This window comes from Protomyctophum bolini (assembly GCF_963924005.1).
Source record: "Protomyctophum bolini genome assembly, chromosome: 16".
Taxonomy (NCBI): domain Eukaryota; kingdom Metazoa; phylum Chordata; class Actinopteri; order Myctophiformes; family Myctophidae; genus Protomyctophum; species Protomyctophum bolini.
The window spans coordinates 20,600,268-20,619,686 of NC_137877.1; the positions used below are offsets into that span (position 1 = coordinate 20,600,268).

Sequence of the window (19,419 nt, forward strand, 5' to 3'; positions counted from 1 at the left end):
AGCTCCACTGATCTTTCCCTCCAGATTCGGCACAAACATAGGGATACATTCATTCTTCTTCAAAGAGCAATTTGCAACTTTTTCTATAGCTTGCCAAAAATCCCCCCCACCCCCCTTTCTCTGTAAATATACTTTTAGTATTGATGATCTCTTGTATTGTAGCCTATGTCTTATTATGGCATGTATTTACAAATTGAATACATAAAGCTAATGTGTGTCACTGTGTGATTGTGAAGCAGGGCGTTGTTGAAAAAGAGCTCAGCTTACCAAACCTGGATAAATAAAGGTGTAACGAAGGCTTTCACCTATAAAGCTCCATATGGGGACATAGGTTGTTGATAATATTCGTTCAGCCGTCAAAAACCTAGGTGTTACCTTTGATAATAACTTCACCTTCGATAAACAGATTAGCTCCGTGGTAAGAAGCAGTTTCTTCCAACTCAGACTCCTATCTAAAATCAAACCATATCTCCCTCCCAAACAATTGGAAATGGCCATCCATGCATTTTTTTTGTCACGGTTAGATTACTGCAATGCATTGTAATGTATGTCGGCATCGCACAGTCTTCTCTTAGGCACTTGCAGCTGGTTCAAAATGCAGCTGCTCGCCTCCTTACGTGCACCAGAAAGCGTGACCACATCACCCCCATTTTAGCTAGATTACACTGGCTCCCTGCTAAGTTTCTTAAAGATACTTTTATTTGTTTATTAATCTTTACATGGGCATACTTATCTGACCTCCTGGATGATTATACTCCAGCTAGACCTTTGAGGTCTGCCGGCCAGCTGCTTTTGACTGTTCCCCCATCCAATCTAACATCCAGAGGTAATCGTGCCTTCGCTGTTGCAGCACCCATTCTCTGGAATAGCCTCCCGTTTTATATTAAAAGTGCTGAGTCCATTGAACTATTTAAGTCTCTTCTTAAGACTCATCTCTTTTCTATGGCCTTTGATCATTCTTGATTTTATTTTTTTGTCCATACTCGTTTGATGTTTTTGTATTTTGTATGCATAACTGTTATATAACAGCTATATAACACTTAAAAACATTTTGTACGTTATGCATTTCAAAACTGCAAAAATACGCTTTTTCAATTTGATGACGTCATGTCATACAGAAGGCCCTGAAAACCTTGGAAGCCAATCTTAGCCAATCAGGATGGAATATAGGTAAAAACACTAATCGGCCACTTATAACGCCACCATGAGGCTGAGTAGAACATTTTGAAGTGGCATTTCGTCCTCGGCCTAGTGGGAATGTGCATGCAAATTTTCACGGAAATCACACAATGTGTTCATGATTTGCGGCATTTTCTTTGAAACGGAGCACTCCTGCGAACTTTGGAAGCCAATCTTAGCCAATCAGGATGGAGTCTGAAAGACCTGTTACGTTGAATGGCTATAGAGAGACTGTGTACCAATTTGCGTGATGTTTGAACAAAATCTGTAGGTGTACTGTCAAAATATTATTTTTGCAAAAAGCGGCCTCCTGGTGGTGCTATAACAGGCCAATGTGAAAACTTTGGGGCAGAGGTTCAGCTCTGGCATCCAGGGAGTGTGTGTGCGCAGAGTGTGGCTGCGATCAAGCCAACAGTGCCAGAGATTAGCTGTCCACAGACGGACGGACGGAGTGCATAACATACTCTCACCCCATGCCTTTGGCCTGGTGGAGACAATTATGATATAGAATAGATGATCAGTTTGACTGTCAGTGTTGTACCCTCCACAGGAAACTCTCAGGGTCGATGTTTGTTGTTCGAATGACTCATACAGAGACAAGGTAAAGAGAATTATCACACCTTTTCAGTGAAGTATGCTTGCAAGGAAACTGTGGCCATTGTTGCTGTGTGAAATGTTATTCTTGGCCTCAATGGCCTGTGTATTTCCTCAGGAGCGCCAGAGAACAGATTATTTTTTCCCCTCCCTCCATAGTTAACAGAGAAGAGCTATTTCACCCGAGAAGAGATCCCACCCAGTCAGCTAAGTTTTAATTGATCCTTTTTTGTCAGTACCATAGTGACAATAACACAACAGTGTTACCACAATCAAAACTCATATACATTACATCCGTTCCAAACTAGCGAGAGGTATTGGTGTCTCGGGAAAGGTTTTAAACTTTGACTCACTGAACACTGTTGTAAACTCTAAGTACTGGACCCTCGTCTGGTTTGACAGACAGGTAGTGTGTGCCGACTGGGTGGTGTGTGACAATCCGGTGGAAGTATACCTTGGTACGGCGGCGGCGGGCCCGGGAGAACAATAACGCGACACGAGACAGTATCACGCTAAAGGTTCACCAAGTTTGTTACACATAAAGGAACATATATAGAGCTGGAGCCCAACTGACGTGACCACAAGATATCAGAAATAATAACGTGCCTACTGCAGCAAGGCTGACCTTGCTGTCACCAAGATGTTTCTCGTAGCCTAACTATTAAAGTATGCTACAGTTCAGGCAGTACACAATACATAACAAGTACACTGTGATAACAATACATATCAAGTACACTGTGCTCTCACATACAAGTACACAGCCATGGGCGATCAGATTATAACAAACACTGTACTGCACCTTAATTACACCATATCTCACCTATTGTGTGGAGTAATACCTACAGAAGTAACCTTCAAGCAATTAACATAATGCAGAAAAAAGCAATAAGAACAGTAAACAAACTGCACAAATATTATATAAAGCTAGATATAAATTACTTCCAGACAACATCCAAAATAGGTTTAGGGATATGGAATAGGTACGAGCTGAGAGGGGTACTAAACGCCACACTGAAAAGTATGTGTATTTCTGTTCGCGTGTGAAACTATTATATGGAATGACTTGCCCCATATTTTAAACAAAATAAAAATGTAATACAATTAAAAAAAGCTCAAACATGCTATATTGGATAAATACAAAATCGAATGACTGAATCATTGACTGATTGGTAATTTGTTAATAGGATCAAATGCTGGATTGTTAATAGGATCCATGTACAATACTCATTGGTTTTTGTTTCTGTAATTGTTTGTTTTGTTTTTTCAAATTTCTCCTTGTTAATATAACTATGTAATAAGGATAGGCTTAATAAGCTACTAGCTTCAGCCGATACCTTTTCGATCATGTTAAAAGAGAATATATGATTTTTGTAATGTTTCAATGGCATAAGATCGAAATAAACCATTCAGAGTAAAGCCAGAGTAAAGAAAATGAAGCATGGTAAATGCTTTATTTCAAATGCTATTAGACTGCCAGAGGCTGTCTGTGTGTTGAACAACGTCAGGTTACATAACAGATTTTACACGCACACACATTATGTTATAATAGATGTTTATAAAATAGGCAGGCCTTGTAAGTTGTACACATGCTTTAAAATGCATAAAAACACAATGACAACATGTAGCAACTACCAAAACATATATGAAGCAAGTATGGAGTAACTGCAAGTTGATTTCATACTGTGTATAGGCCTACTGAAAAATGGATGTAATGCTTGCCAGTCAAATCATTATTAATCATGTCCAGTGAGACATAATCAATGTTCAACACATGCCTCTTAATATGGTCCTTTTAACAGTGAAAGATGGCTAGATGGATAGAGTGTGGGGAAATATACTTATACATGTGATGAGTTCCTTCGAGTACAACTCTGTCTATACAATACACCACCTTTGTTCCTTAGTTTTGCTGCTATAGGACATGGATTGCTTATTTTGTGTGTATAATATTCACATGATTTGACAAGATTTACAAAAAATAAATCCTAATCGTTTTTGTTGTCGTTTACGGTGTGTTGTATTGCTCTGTGGTAACATTCTGTCAACCTCTTCCATGGCCTTATATCGTCTGGAAACCACATTATCTCCAAAACTGTTTTCAGGATTAAAATTCAAACACGGCAAAAGAAGCAGATCTACAAGCTCCAAACACGCTGCTTTGCCCTGCATTTCGAGCTTGCGGATCTGCTACATTTGATGCTTTTGTGTAACGCTGGACCCAGTATGATCAAGTAGGGCGTTAAATTTACAAAAAAGTTAAAATATATTATCGAGATAAGAGGTTTCTGCCCCGACAGAAACAATATGCAACACATCCTCACCCGTTCATCTCCGTTTTGATCCACTGGCTAAAGAAAGGGACTTTAATGAACACATGTGGGTAGAATGGGTCATCACATCCACCATCCAATGTAAAGGCAGATATACCATGTAGCTTGCCGGCACAGATGAGTGGACCACCTGAGTCTCCCTACAAGGAAAAAATAAAGAGACATCAATATTGTATCGAACTCTCTCTTTCCCAGGTATTTCGCCCCGGTGGGCGTGTATTTGAGGTTCAGTAAGCCTTGCCGAGCCATGAGGCCCATAGGCGTGAGGCAGCTTGATGTACAAGTAAAGTAGGCTACACCCCTTTGTCGATATGATGTACAACTACATGGCGCTATAGTATGTTGCAGGGACTTACCCCCAATCCAACCCTTGATTTTGAGTGCCAAGTAGGGTGGCACTGGGTCCCATTTTTCAGAGTCTGTGGTATGACCCGACCAGGAATCAAACCCGACCTTCCAGTCTCAGGGCAAACACTCTAACCACAAGCCACCAAGCTGGTATTTGAGGTTAGGTTTAGGCATAATTTCTGTAAGGTTAGGGCTAGGCATAAATGGTCAATGGTAAACTTATATAGCGGCTTTACATATATTGTGAATTACATTCACCCATTCACACACGCAGTCATACACCGATGCCGGAGGAAACCATGCAAGGCACCAACCTGCACATCGGGAGCAATTACTGTAGGGTTCAGTCTTGCCCAAGGACACTTTGACTAACCCTGGGGGAGCCCGGGTTTGAACTGGGAACCTTGCGTTGCCATCCGGTCACTCTACTCCTGAGCCACTGCCGCCCCCCACAGGAGAGGAGTGAAGTGAAGTCCTTCAATGATGATGACGGCAGCATTTCTTAACACAATATATTTGTCTGATTCAAATACTTAACATTTAACATTTCCGTTCCATTACCTGGCAGATTCCTGCCTTCTTTCCATCAGTGTGGGTACATATCATCTGGTCATTGGAGAAGTAGTCTGGCCACTTTTTCTTACATTCAGCACCGGCCTGCATCTTGACAGTGGTTTCTCTCAGTACGTCAGAGGGAGGGGAGTTAGCACTGGGGTCAGTTCGGCCCCAGCCAGCCACCAAGCACTTGGTGTTGGCGTGGATTTTCTCATTCCACTTGGGTAGTCCAATGGTCTTCACATTCCTGTTCAGTTTGGCATTTGACTTTAACTGCAAAAGAGGACAGAGCAGCTCTCAGATCAGCTCTTTCTATGTGTGAAGTGAAGTCACAGAATTTATGTCACGTGATTTAGCATAAATAAGATCAGATGTTCCACAGTATGTACAGTAGGCACAAGCAAACATCTCGCATTCTCTATTCAGAACATAATTGTACCTTACTCTATACTGCACTCTTGTGGTCAACTGCAAAAGTCAGACTGAGGCTTCAAGTAGCTTATAAATAATAAATGTTCAGAACATATTGTACTATACTCTATAGTGCACTCTTGTGGTAACAGCAAAATCTTAATTCAGCTTACTGTATAATAAATGTTAAGTATTGTACCTTACTCTATACTGCACTATTGTGGACAAACTGAGGCTTTAAGTAGCTTATAATAAATACCAAGATAATCTTACTTCAGTAATGCAAGTAAAAATGTGTGTGGCAGGCTGAGCAAGATTAGAGGTGCCATTGACTAACCACAAGGGGAACATGTACCAGAAATGCCAGTGTGTGTGTGTGGGTGTATAGCTACATCTGCCATTATAATAAAGGTATTCAGTTAGAACATTTGAAACCTTTTCCTCCTGAGAGACAGAGAAAGGATTACCTTCAGTAACATAATGTCATTTTTGAATTTGCCATCATAATAATTATGATGTGGAAGGTACCCAGCCACTGAGATATTTTGTTGACTCTTCTCATCTTTGGTTATGTTGTGTGCTCCAAGTACTACCATCATGTCATCACTGAAATATAACCAAAATTAAGGTTAAATAGCCTTGATATACAGTAATACATCATTGATTGTATAAATGAATAATATTTAGGTTTTACCCTTAGTCTTTTGAATAACACACCATTTAGTTTTTAGTCATCTGAAATTGTTTAATCTTAGTTGACGAAATATCAAAATCTTAGTCTTTTAGTCTAGAAATTGATTAGTCTTCCGTCCAGGCTACACTGGGGAGGGAACGGAACCGCACCACGGGTGGAGTGGAACGGAAGCAGATAAGTGGCTGCAGCCAGCAGAGAGTTCCGTATTTACAATTTTTTCCCTCTGAAGCTGATGCGAAGGGCTGCATAACTCCCAAGGGCACACGGAAAAATAGAGCACTTGCCAATTCCGTCCCCAGTGTAGCCCGGCCCTTAGTCTACAGGTCGTCTTAGCCAAACTAAATAGAAAAATCTTAGTCTTTTTGTCTTAATCATAGTCAAAGTAAATTAACACTGGTTCTAAATAAGAAAAATAAACTCACATTTTGCAATCTTTTTTGCAATGTGCAGAGGTTAGAACAAAGTCTTTTCGAATGAGAATGCCTCCACAAACATGACCTCCACGGCATTGAAGTTCCACCATGTAGCGCCTGGAATGAGGCTTGGATTCCTTTCCTCCCACTATGCCGCTCTCAGAAGCCCCTTACATGAAAAATACAGAAGAATGTAAAACACATAACCTAGGACTGAATATTATATTATTTTATTTGTATATTTTTTATTTGAAAAAAAAACAAAAACATTTGGAACTTATTTTGTAAATCTTGTCAAATCATGCACATTATACACACAAAATAAGCAATCTGTACTATAAGAATATGATATGTAACAAACACATCAGGGTCTGAATTTGGTTCGACTACTAGATTGACTAACTTACAGTACTATAGCAAAATAGGCCAGCCGATGAACAAGGTGACAATGTGCCGTGGCACGTTGGGACTGTAAATGTGCTAATCCAAATGTTAGTCACATACTGTATAGGGACGCTAAGGTTCAAGTGGTTAACCGTTAATCAAATGCATACATGAGTCTGTCTGAACAACCTTTTGAGTCTTGACTCACTGAAACAGACCGTGAAATAGAAAATGGAACTTAAATTTTATGTTTTATCAGGCTCAGGCTTGAAACCTGAGCCTGATAAAACATCAAATTTAAGTTCATAGATCTGCTACTTTTGATGCTATTGCGCGATGATCACGTAGGGCGTTAATTTAGGGGGGTGAAACATCAAAAGTTATGGAGACAATAGGTTTCTGCCCTACAACAATTAAGGTTAGATAATAGGGGGGGGGGTATACATGCAACACAGATCTGCAGGCGCAACCGGAAATGGAAAGTCGTGGTTGTTGTAGCTGCAGATACCAACCATAACATGCCCCTAAGATTGCAATAACAGGATAAGGTTGTGTAACAGTTGTGATTCAGTTACCACAGAAATGCCACTGCTGCCACTGCCAATAATACAAATCTTAAGTGATTCCAGAGTAAAATGCAACAAGTTGCAAAAGCCTGAGTGATCATGATGCTGTACGTAACTAGGTGGCATCTGTCACAGGTTCATGTCTGGAAACGTAGGTTGCGGTACATGTATAGATAATAAGGCTTTACGGTAAATACAGTAGTCTACGCCCTTCCTGCCCGTGAAGGCATTTTGATTGGCCTCCAAATTAATCAATACAATGAATAAAACAATTATAATTTGTATAGAATATAAAACAAAAAAGATCTTTAATAGAATTAATTACATACAATTAATTGAATCACGCTAAATTATTTCATAGCCTCAGGTCAATATCAAGGTTGAACAATATTTTTCATTATATTCAATGATTCAACTGAGATAATTATATTTTTACATTTGAATGAAACTTAACTAGAAAGCCAATAAAAATGTTAATCTTACCAGTGAAGGACAGCAGCTGAAGCACAGCTATGATGTAGAGGAGCATCATTGTATGTGAACAGTTTGAGCTGGTTTTGGTGATCTGCCAACAGGAGTTCTATACCGATAGAGTTATATACCCTCCAAACCTCCACAGGAAACCGAGGGTCCATGTTTGTTGTTCACATGACTCATGCAGAGATGAGGTGAGGGGGAATTATCACACCTTTACACTGAAGTGCGTCTGTATAGAAACGACTCCGTAGTCTGTGGTCAGCCTGTTCTTCATGCGCATGCATGGATTAAAGCTAAAACTAATCTGCCATTTGTGAAACCGTATGAAGGCCGGAGCCTCCACACACTAGCGCTGTTTCACAAACAATTATCACAATATTTAGAATTATGTTTTTGTAGCCATACAGCCAACCAGAAAAATTGCAGATTGATGCGGCCATACCAGCCCTGACAAAAAAGAATAGTAATTTTGTATTTTCAAAAAAATGCCAAGGCGCCAGAGGGTTACCTTTGCTTTCATGAAATATTTGAGATGCTTAGTTTTCTGGAAGATTGAACATGATTCTATTCGGCACATCAAATAATAACCAGAGTTAAATTAACTCAGAATTTTGGTTTTACTGGAAAACCCTCAATACCAAGGTAGGTTTTTAGCGCTGGCATATTTCAGGATATTTCTGCTTGATGGACAGAAGATTGAAAATGACAGGAATAAGAGGGAAGAGGATGCACCTGTAACATGTATGGTGTTTTTGAACCCATGACAAAGCAAGCAGGTCGGTCATGTGTACGGTATGTGCAGTGTTGCCAGATTTTGTGAGAAATCAGAAACCAGGTCAATGAAAACAATTGTAAAAAAATTACTTTATTTTTCAACCAAAAGCCTTAGACGCAGTGCAAGTGATATTTTTTGGTTAAAAGTTTAAATCACTATGTTGCTATAGAGTGTTTGTTCAGTAACGGAGGTCTCCCCTCCCTGCACGCGGAAGCTGTGTGCGTCACTGAAGTTTGCCTCTCCAGAGCCGAAGGAGGCGTGTGCGCGCGCACACGCACGTCGCACGCACACACACACACACACACACACACACACACACACACACACACACACACACACTAATCGTTTTCACAGCACAGTCGCTTTCTTTTTTACATCTCAGTGCGTCCAGTAATTATTTCCTTTGACCTCACCATTCACCTCATTAGTGTAGTAGTTTATAAACGGCGTAATCAACAGCGCCGCGCTGCAAAGCGCTACTACTCCTTCTTCCTCTTTGCGGTCACCTTGGCGTGACACTTGTGGCCGCAGAACAAGCAGCATTTCAGCGTCACCAGCATAACTGTGACCGCGATGACGATGAGGAGGCCGATGACGTCCAGGCTGTGGTACTGGATCCAGTTGAGGTGATGCGCTCCCGGCTTCAGGTGCTCGGCGCCGTTATGCCTCATGACGAACTCGGTCCAGAACACAGCCAGGTCCAGGGGCTCCACGGGCCGGTCCAAATGGATCGAAGACAGCGTATCCATCCTCTCTTGATAACTGTGGGCAGTCAGAGAGAGATGTATATTGTTGTCAGGGCAGAAACGTCCTATCTCTATATTCTAACTTTCCCAGTAAATTAATGCCCTTGATCATACTACAGCATCACACAAAAGTATCAAAAGTAGATCTGCAAGCTCGCATGTGGCAACATCTGTTACCACATGCAGCTGAGACAACTTGCCAACCGTTTGTGGAGGGTACCAAAACACAACTTACCATACGGTTCATTCATTTGTTGTTTTTTCATCACATTAATGTTTGCTACCAACATAATCAAAAGATGTCGCTCCTATGCCACGAAAATGTGGAACGCCCTACCAACAGCCATTAAGACATGCGAATCCCTTGTCTCCTTCAAAACTGCTCTCAAAGGGCACCAAAGAACGGCTGCAATTCGAAACTGCCCCCGTAAAATCTGAAGTCGTCCCCCCCCCCCTGCCCCCTTTCTGTATGTTTCTTTTCCCTTTTTATCTCCTTTCCTGTTTATAATATAGTGTATATTTGTACGTCTCTAAGGGTGCGCTCGGAAATGCGCACCGGGAATGTGGTCAGTTTGTTGAGTGTGGTGGGCGGTGACGTCACAGAGTGCGTTCAGTGTGCCTTATTTACGAACGACCACAGCTGTGACGCATTCACACCGGACAACCCCAGCTTCAGGGTAGGGTCACTCTGTGCGGGCACTCGGCACACCCGGTGCGCAGCACACTGGATTTTCGAACGACAACGCACCGAGTGCACTGACTAAACGAACGACAAGAGAGCACACCAGTGCGTTCAGGGCGCATTTCCGAACGCACCCTTTATGTTCTGATGAACTGAAAATCGTGGACCCTGTTGTAAGCAAGTGTAATACTTTATCAGTGTGTCATCCACAGTAACAGTCTTTGTATCGAGTTGTGCTTTCATGTGAAATGTACCCATTCTGCAAACTGTTAATAAATACTTCAATCAATCAGACATCATAAGTGTTAAATCTGGGTTAAATTAACCCTCAGGATTTCAGTGAGTAGTGCTGCTTTCGTACCCTTTGTCACCGATGACCTTGTTGATCTTGGCCACCAGTTCTTCAGAGGTCACGTCGACCAGGCTGATCCTCTCGGCCACGCCACGGGACACCATGTGGTGCACGTTGTCCGGCTGATCCCCGAATAGTGGCATCATCACCATGGGAACGGCGTTGCAGATGCCCTCGTAGATGCCATGCGTCCCTCCGTGAGTTATGAAGGCTTTGGCCTTGGGATGACCTGAGGAGTAGACCATAGATACACAAACGCACACACACTCAATGTCATATTGTCCATGTCTAACAACAACGAACATTTCACTATTAATTACCCATATTGCCTCTAAGTTGTTTGGACTTCCCACACCCACACTTTCTGATGTGATATTAACAAAACGGCCATCACATGTGACCATCCCTTACATCTTCCCTTTAGACTCATGCCCATCTGGATGATACAGATATAAATTGGGAAAATTCATTTTAGTAGGAGTTTTGTTCAGTCAGCCATTGTGGCATTAAACAAACTGCCTCGTTGATAGGATGGTTTGTGTGTATTTTGGAGACTTCATGTATTCTTTGTGTGCTCTATGGTTATGTGTGTATCTGTTTGAACAGACTGTTAATATGAATATCCCTGAGGGGACAATAAAGACAATTATTATTAGTATCATGTTACTTTCTTCGAGATGATAAGAACGTAGGTGCCTCATGAGGACAACCTTGCAACCATGCTCACAAGCTGTGCATTGTGAGCATGAGATAACAAAGAGATAACAAATGGTATCAAATGCGGGGTCTGTGGCCTAATGCATCTCATTGCTGTCGAGCAGAAACCTCTTATCCTCTCAATCGTTCGAGCACGGCGCATGTGCACCGTTCCGTACCTGCACGTCACTATTTATTTGGTACCATGGCTTGGTATTGCGTTAAGAACATGACACCACTGCCGCTGACACAACAACGACCACGCCCAGTGGTCTTTGTTAAAGAGTTTACATTAGGCTTATAATTCAATGTATTAATTTTGTTTCGCACTTTGGCAACGCTGTGTGCCTGGTCTCCCATTCTTCTTGAACTCCCCTATCCAAATATCAATTCATCATACAGTATATTAAATACATAGGCTGTTCCCATTAACCACTTCCAACCGGAGGTCCATATTCGGGGGACATGATCATCATAGACTATAGCCAAACATTTTCAAAAGTTTCAAAATTTGTGCAACAATAGTACATCTAAAGATTGACTATTTTCACTATAATTTGTGCGACAAAGTATATTGGGCTTAAGTGGTTAAAGCTCAAAATAGTAATAGAAGTTTCTACACATGCACAGGAACTTGCATATATACTGTACCTAGAAGGTCATTTTGAGGTAGCCACTTCATTAGTTTGACGTTTTTAGGTGCATCTTCAGGTACAACACCAGTGTATCTCCATAAAACCTGAAACATCAACAGCACCTTTTCATGTGGGCCCCCAAACTGATATACATTTGGACCCCAATTTGAGAACCTGAGATCATGTAGTGTTTGGCCTTGTATCTTTTTTCTTTCTCTTTATTTTTTTTCATGGCCAACCAAGTTAAGGATCAAAGTTCTATGTCTCAGTTAGGAAGGATTAGTGCTTAAGTCTACAGGATATGCGGAATGGACAAATCTTTCACAGCTTAGGCAGGAAAGATTGAATAAAGATTTATGAAAATGATCAGCTTTGTAAAATAAACAATTTGTGTTTCTTGTTTTAGTGTTGGCAAGACACTTAATCCATACTTGAATATAATGGTGCATTTATATAGCGCTTTTATCCATATCCAAAGCATTTTACATAGATTGTGCATTACATTCAATTTACGAAAAAACTGAAAAGATTAATTAATATGGAGATAGGTGGTTTCTGCCCGACAGCATATAACAGTATAACACAATACAAAATACCGGCCTTAGTGGGATCCTATCTTCGCTTACCCTTTGAGGAATTTGTCTGAAGGCATCAAAGAACACTTTTGCCTTCTCCGCAGGCATTGTGGATACCATGGAGCCCAGAGTAAAGACAATAAAACCATCCTGTCCTGAGCCCTCTACAAATTCCTCAACGTCCTGCAGGGAGATGAAATTAAATTAAATAAGACCATTATTCTCGAGAGCCATACTGTACATAATACATGTATAGAATGATTTATAAAATTCTATGGCAGTTTACTAGTTATGTTAAAAAATATATAACAAATTACACACATACAATATATAAAGCCGAATTTTAAGGACAAGTCACATGGGATACTGGTGTTGACATGACTACTTCAATCATGGTGTCTTTTAAGTATTTTTAGAGATACTTACATTGTGAATAGGCTGAGTAGTTGAAGTGCATATTTGATTCATTAAACATAGGCTGAGTATTTGAAGTACATACTTGATTCATTAAACATAGGCTGAGTATGTTAATCCCTATTTTGTGCATGACGTTATAGGTGAAATAATTAAATTAAAATATAACGTTTTTGAAAAGGTTTGAGAAATGTTAAACATGGGGCTTAAGTGTTTAATTTGTAGGATAGGCCTACGTGCAACTACTTGCAAACAGAACAAGGCTCCCAAAGTTCCTCTGTTTAACAATGGCCAGAGTCCAAGGGAGTGCCTTTTCCTGGTTCAAATTTCACAGGCTGCACTGTGAGTGTTTCCAGGACAAGTCGCAAGAGCAGTGGAAGCAACACACGGAAGCAACACCCACATTCATGTTGTTATGACACTACAGGGTTCCCCAATTCAATTTCCTCAAGGGCCCTATTTTGACTAGGGTACCAGGCTGGGGGTCGAGTCCGCGCGCAGAAAAAATGTATAATTAAGCTTAGATAGATTTAGAACAGTGGTTCTCAAACAGTTGTCCGGGGACCACCAGTGGTCCTTGAGGGAGTTCCAGGTGGTCCCCAGCTAAATGATGGAGAGTTGGTAACCAAATGGACCCTTATAGATCCTTAACTCTTGAGTGTAAAATGTATTCATTTTCAGGGCAAGACCCCATTTGAAAAGATATGGCAGGGCTCTAGCAGTGATTCTCATCATTTTAATTTGAAGGATGACCAGTTTTGACATGGTTCCATGTACACTCTCTCAGATTAGCGTACTGTCATTATGGTAATCATTCTTCCAAGGGCCACAAGGGGGTTTCACAACAAATACACCATTTGGTGAAGTTAGCTGGTGAATATTTTCCGCCACTAGATACTTCAAAGTTTTAGGGGATCGTTTATGCCTGGATTTGTAGTATGGAGCACACACATGGTTTTATCACTTAAGCCGTCTCTCATCGTAAGACAGTGTTGCATGGCAAAGATAGTCGATCTACAAGCTCACGAGTCAAAATTTGCCGCAGCTTATAGATCTTTTTCCCAGATTTTTTTTCTTCACAATGTATTCATCTATAATGCCATACACTACACATACACCAGGTTCTAAGAGCACAGGCTCTTTACACACTCACAGCAGGCAGGGGAGCCCTCCCTCCACAGTTGATGCCACCGATATGGACCATGTTTGGCATGATGGGTTTGGGCCATTCGAGAGTGAAGTCGTACCTGAGCAGCCAGATCGCGCCATGACCTAATACGTCCTTGTAGGTCATGCCATTGCCCAAATACCTGCCGGTCAGCTCATCGAAACTGGCGTACATGATGCGGCACAGGATGGACTCCAGCATGTACATGAGAAAGTTCTTGACTCTTTGCAGAAAGTTCATCTTGTCTGTGTTTCCCGAGTGATTGATGGGGATGTAGGAAGGCGGAGAGGGGCACTGGGCGGCCATTCCGTCCAGGCCACAGGGGAGTCCTCGCAGGATATAGACGGCTGGGATTTTGAATGTCTCTGCCAGGATGGGGCCGCAGGGGAGAAACGGATCGGTGAGCACTACGTCGTAGTTTGCTCCCCGCAGTTCGTCCATGAGCGGCTGGTTGTACAGCAAGCTCTCGCAGCCTGTCACCTGAAGGCTGGTGAAGTTCAATAAAAGCTGCAAGTCGACAAACACGTCCACTGACTCCAGCGGGTTCAGGTTCTTGAGGGAGTTGTCCAGGTCGGCCTTGGTGAACGGCACCGGGAAGGTCTCGGTCCTGTAGTTGGTCGAACCCCCAATAAGCAAGCTGGTCTCAGGCACCAGGACCAGCACCTCGTGGTCCCTTTCGGCCAGCTCCTTCACCAGCAATTTCATGCTGAGCCAGCTGCTCCCGTCCACAGGCATAACCAACACCTTGCCCCCCTGAATGGGCCCCGGAGCGAAGCAGCAGCACAGCCAGGCCAGCAGGCCCAAGGCAGGAGGAAACCACACTGTTCTGTCCATTCCTTCTATTGTCTCTGCAGACTGACTCTGCACTCAGTGTACTGTATGAGCCTGAGCCTGCCTGCTCTGGTGGTTGTTGTGAGAGGGAAGATCTACTGGGAGGGTGTTGTTAAGAGGGGGCTAAGCAACAGCATGCGCGCGCATACCGGAAATACAAGAACCCTGCCTCTCATAAGATGCAATGGAAAAGTTCTAACTGCATTAGGATTTTTATTGTGATCTCTTGCCCTTATATAATCCTTGGTTTCTGTTGCATTTGAACAATAATAGCAATTCAAATCAGTTGTCCTCAAAACCACACCTCCAGTCGCTGTCACAAGAACGGGAGGTGTGCTCATGATCACGGCAGCAGAGCCTATTTGTCCATGGCTGCACGCGCACCTGCAACCCATCAAGTATAATTTATGCTTCGTCCCGCGATGGTGTCGCGCACACAGACCTCTACGCTCACAACAGTCACATCCGCGATGCGATGTGTGCTTGTATATCAGCTGTTCTCTGTGTGCAATACTGTTGCGCTTTGAAGTATAAATGTCTCCTCACTAGCCAACACAAGAGGATGAATGGACTGTCTGAAACCAGTTTAAAGTTCAGCCGTTAAGAGATTGGGTCCAGTTAATCATTAGTTAGTTAGTTAGTTCGTTTCTAGCCTCGGAAACCCTGACGTTTTTATTTCCAGGGAGAGAAAAAAAAAGTCTGGGTCCGAGTCCACTTCAATTCGGCATAGAGTAGTGCAAACGTCGATCACTCTCTGCTGATTTCTGATCGTCTGCACCTTAAATTGACGCACACACGCACACACACTCCTCTCTCTCTCCGTCGCTCCAACTAAGTCTCATGTCGCACAGCTGCGTTTAGATTCTCCTGGCGGATTCTGCCGGGAGCTGTCTATGCCATAGAAAGCATAGGTGGACCCCAGGCTAGTTAGTTTCCAGCTTTTAGTGTGTGTGCACAAAATTTGTCCTACACAAACATTAAATCCCATTGACAATGAATGGATTATGGACAATTTTGAGTGTTCGTGTGAACACAAACATTGCATAACACAAACATTGAAGACTAAGGTGAGGACGCAAATTCTGATTGGCCGGAATGAGATGATGATGTACGATGATATATCGCCGCTCACTTTACATGGGTGTGATTTTTCTTTTTTAAACTTACTCACACAGGTATGATTTCTTTGTGTGTGCAAAATACATTATTTTCAAAACCCATAAAACAAAGATTTGCATTCATCACATTGATGCATAGTCATTATAGTTGCTTTTGGGTCAAGCATTGTCTTTCTGCAGTCAGCCAATGCTGAGTTTTAGGTGCGATAATAAGGCACCTAAAAGTCAGCATTGACTGACTGCTAACAAAATGCATTTAAATCCTCAAAGTTTTGAATAAGAATTAAAGCCATTCACTAAATTTCCATTTCCATGACACCTGCATTGCTCCTTTTTCTCTGTGTGTTGCCTGAGTGGAAATGTGATATGAAGCTCATTGTAAATCCTGCAAGTCATGGTGGCCATGCATGCCATTTCATGCACAATCTGGCCCATTTATCTCTGGTCCCTCCTCTCCCAGTCGCTACCACATACATGTGCCCTCTTACCCAAATGCGCACTCTATTTGTCCCTCACTCCTCACTCTTCTTTCTCACGCAAACACGCACACACCTACAGTACACCCTCATCAAAAGCATTCAAGTGGCGTGCAAAGACAGCCTCAGATTTACGACATCCTTCGATGAAGGATTACATAATATGCACTTTAAGCAAAGCCCTACACCACTAATTAAATAATGAATAGGAAAGCTGAAAGCATCTCAAAACAGTATTGATACTGTAGTAGTGCAGGGGGTCGGCAAGTAAGTTTGTTAAGTCACCAGATAGTGGGCCAGAGCTTAATCAAATGGTTATTTAAGAACTGAAACTTGCAGCAGACCATAAATAATAATAAAGATTTGTTGTATACTGTAGCTGCAAAGTGTAATCAAATGATAACAGGTAATATAAATGCTTCATAATCATTTTTGTGCAGGCCACATTCTTGAATGTTGCACTTTCAAAAAAGTTTAGTTAATTGAAACGTTGCATTTTTGCCTTAATAAAGTAAGTCTCTTGTGGAGCTATAGAAACAAGTGCAGATGTTTCTCCTTCCTCTTTGATGTTTACCTTGATGCCTTGACATCTAGCACCTGGCCTTAATACAGGCAAGAGATGTGCACACAATCTTCTCTGTGAACAATTACATCTCCTGGCATAATGTACCTGTCGGACTATAACAAAGTCACATATACAGTATACTGTATGCATCACTATTCTATTTAACCATCATCATCATCATCACTATTTAATATCAATGGTCTTTTGTCAGGTGTGTGCTGTGAACAAAAAGTGTAACTCAGCCTTATTTCGCATTACCAAATGTAACCAGACATGCAAGGTAAGAATGAAAAATCAGACCCGTCTGAAGTGCGTGGTGCAACAGTGACACTTGGTGGTCAGAAAATGCTAGTGTGTGCTAGCTAGTGTACTCTGGTAGTCTGTTTTGTACTGTTACAATAAAACTCAGCTTATCATCATGCATCTGTGGCTAGTGTGAAGCTCAACAGTGCCACTTTGTCACCTGTTGGTACCCTAACCATACAGACATAGATAGGGACAGACATTGCTGGTCATTGTAGAGCAGGGGTGTCCAAACTTTTTTCAAAAGGTGGCCATATTAGAAAATATTAAAACACACAAGGGCCAACCAACTATATCTCCTGATATAATGTAGCGTAGGACTAGTCTATAACAAAGTCATAATGTAGCGTCGGACTAGTCTATAACGAAGTCACATACATGTGCATCGCATTTAAACGATTCTATTGAACTCATCATATCATCATCAATATTTCAAATCAATGGTCTTTTATCGGGTGTGTGCTATGAACAAAAAGTGTTTCTCAGCCTTTTTTCAGCCATATGTCACATTACCAAATGTAACCAGAGGAGCAACGTAAAAATAATAATACAAGGAAGAAGGAACAAGGAACACTTGAAAATTATATTCTGGGAAATGCCCAGGTTAAAAAAACTTGAATGCCTCCCCCTAGCCAGCCGGGGCGCCTGATGGAGGGGAAAGGAACTGGTTCCTTCCACGCACTACGTCCAACCAAGGAAACTCCCCCCTGTCAGGTGTAAAGGAGCAACTTGGACACTCAGGCATGAAAGAAGCACGAGTTCAAGTCCGTTGCTCTCCCCTTGTCCCCCATATATGGGGGACTAGGTTTGCAGAGGGTGTGTAGAGCCCAGGATCACATTAGATAATTGACACACAAAAAAAAAAATGCGGGCCGCATGACATTTATCCCAGGGCCGCAAAAATACAAGGAACAAGGAGAAGGAACACTGAAAAATGATACTCTGGGAAATGCCCAGGTTCAAAAACTTTGATGTAAAAAAGTCCCATACTGCGTTGGGAGGGCAGAAATAGCAGATCCATAAGTTCACGACGTGTTGCAAGACCCTACACCCAACTGACCATCCCTGCTCCACGCCCAACAGATTGGAAGAGCACTACAGACGTGTGCAGAAAACAAGACCTTCACCCCTTCGGGCTTGGCCCCTAATAATAATAGTAATAATAATAATGCCATATACTGTATATACATTGTATGTCTCATTCAAAATCAGTGAATGTCTTCTAAATCCTAACAGTTTTTTGTGTCTCAAACTTTTTCATGTCAAGACCCTCATTTCAAAATATGTTGTTCCACAGACCCAAAATATACATAGCTTATTTGAAGATTTGCATATATTAGTATATAATGTTGTTAAGTGGTTAAAAATGATTGTGATGCTCCCCACTCCACTCCTCAGCAAAAGTAATATTAACTACTTTCGGTGGGGACCATGGGGACCCAAGGATTCCTTCCCTTAAAAGTATACAACATACTTTTACTACAACATCAACTTGTTCCTGTTCGCAGATGACTCAGCACTGCTGGTCTTGGACAGGAATAAACTGCAGGTTGAAAAGGCCCTCAGTTCTGAGCTCGGTAGAATCTGCACCTGGCTTGCTGATAATTAACTATCTTTACACCTGGGATAAACGGAATCCATTCTCTTTGGATCAAATAGTAATCTCAGCAAGGCAGATGGCTTCTTGGTTAGAGTGGTTGACAGTATTATCACACGGAAAGATGAAATTACCTACATAAGTTCCATCCTGGAGGCAAATCTTTCCGGTGATAAAATGGCCACCAACGTAATAAAAAAAGTCAACCACAGAACTAGATTCCTGTAGCCTACATGTTCTCATCACTAAGTCAACAAAAACACCTTGAAGACCCTAACAGGAGCCCTCGTACAAGGCTTCTTCGACTATGCATGCACCTCTTGAGTCTTGATACCACAGCACCTCAAAGGCCCTTAAAACATGGCTCCAGACTTCCCAAAACAAACTGGTCAGGCTACTACTTGGCCTCACTCCCCGAACCCACCTCACCCCTGCCCACTTGACAGGCTGGAATGGCTTAGGGTTCACAACAGAGTACATCTTGCAATGGGTCTGGTCCACAAGATTCGAAACACCAAGATGCCCATGTACCTTT

At 41.9% G+C, this 19,419-nt stretch overlaps 2 protein-coding genes across 2 annotated transcripts; both read right to left on the reverse strand.

Moving 5' to 3' along the window:
- Nucleotides 1–3,389: 3,389 nt before the first annotated feature.
- On the reverse strand, nucleotides 3,390–8,033 carry LOC308331188 (granzyme B-like). Its single transcript, XM_080786434.1, has 5 exons — nucleotides 7,958–8,033; nucleotides 6,540–6,693; nucleotides 5,885–6,023; nucleotides 5,013–5,279; nucleotides 3,390–4,243 (listed from the first exon to the last, which is right to left on the reverse strand). Exons 1-5 carry the CDS (start codon nucleotides 8,004–8,006, stop codon nucleotides 4,091–4,093), a joined length of 762 nt encoding a protein of 253 aa, XP_080642560.1. The 5' UTR covers nucleotides 8,007–8,033; the 3' UTR covers nucleotides 3,390–4,090.
- A 1,040-nt stretch (nucleotides 8,034–9,073) lies between these two features.
- LOC308331186 (UDP-glucuronosyltransferase-like) lies at nucleotides 9,074–14,883 on the reverse strand. The gene is made up of 5 exons (XM_080786432.1): nucleotides 13,980–14,883; nucleotides 12,464–12,595; nucleotides 11,854–11,941; nucleotides 10,516–10,735; nucleotides 9,074–9,488 (listed from the first exon to the last, which is right to left on the reverse strand). Exons 1-5 carry the CDS (start codon nucleotides 14,826–14,828, stop codon nucleotides 9,206–9,208), a joined length of 1,572 nt encoding a protein of 523 aa, XP_080642558.1. The 5' UTR covers nucleotides 14,829–14,883; the 3' UTR covers nucleotides 9,074–9,205.
- Between the last annotated feature and the right edge of the window lie 4,536 nt (nucleotides 14,884–19,419).

Bases quoted from the DNA above. Each gene is read 5' to 3' on its own strand.
- LOC308331188 (XM_080786434.1), bottom strand. From the start codon at position 8,006: ATGATGCTCCTCTACATCATAGCTGTGCTTCAGCTGCTGTCCTTCACT. The intron at 5,280-5,884 runs GTAATCCTTTCT...CCTCTTTTGCAG, and splicing joins ATGACATTATGTTACTGAAG to TTAAAGTCAAATGCCAAACT. The intron at 4,244-5,012 runs GTAATGGAACGG...TTTTCCTTGTAG, and splicing joins AGAAGGCAGGAATCTGCCAG to GGAGACTCAGGTGGTCCACT.
- LOC308331186 (XM_080786432.1), bottom strand. From the start codon at position 14,828: ATGGACAGAACAGTGTGGTTTCCTCCTGCCTTGGGCCTGCTGGCCTGG. The intron at 12,596-13,979 runs GTGAGTGTGTAA...ATCTCCCTGCAG, and splicing joins GGAGGGCTCCCCTGCCTGCT to GACGTTGAGGAATTTGTAGA. The intron at 9,489-10,515 runs GTACGAAAGCAG...GACTGCCCACAG, and splicing joins AAGGTCATCGGTGACAAAGG to TTATCAAGAGAGGATGGATA.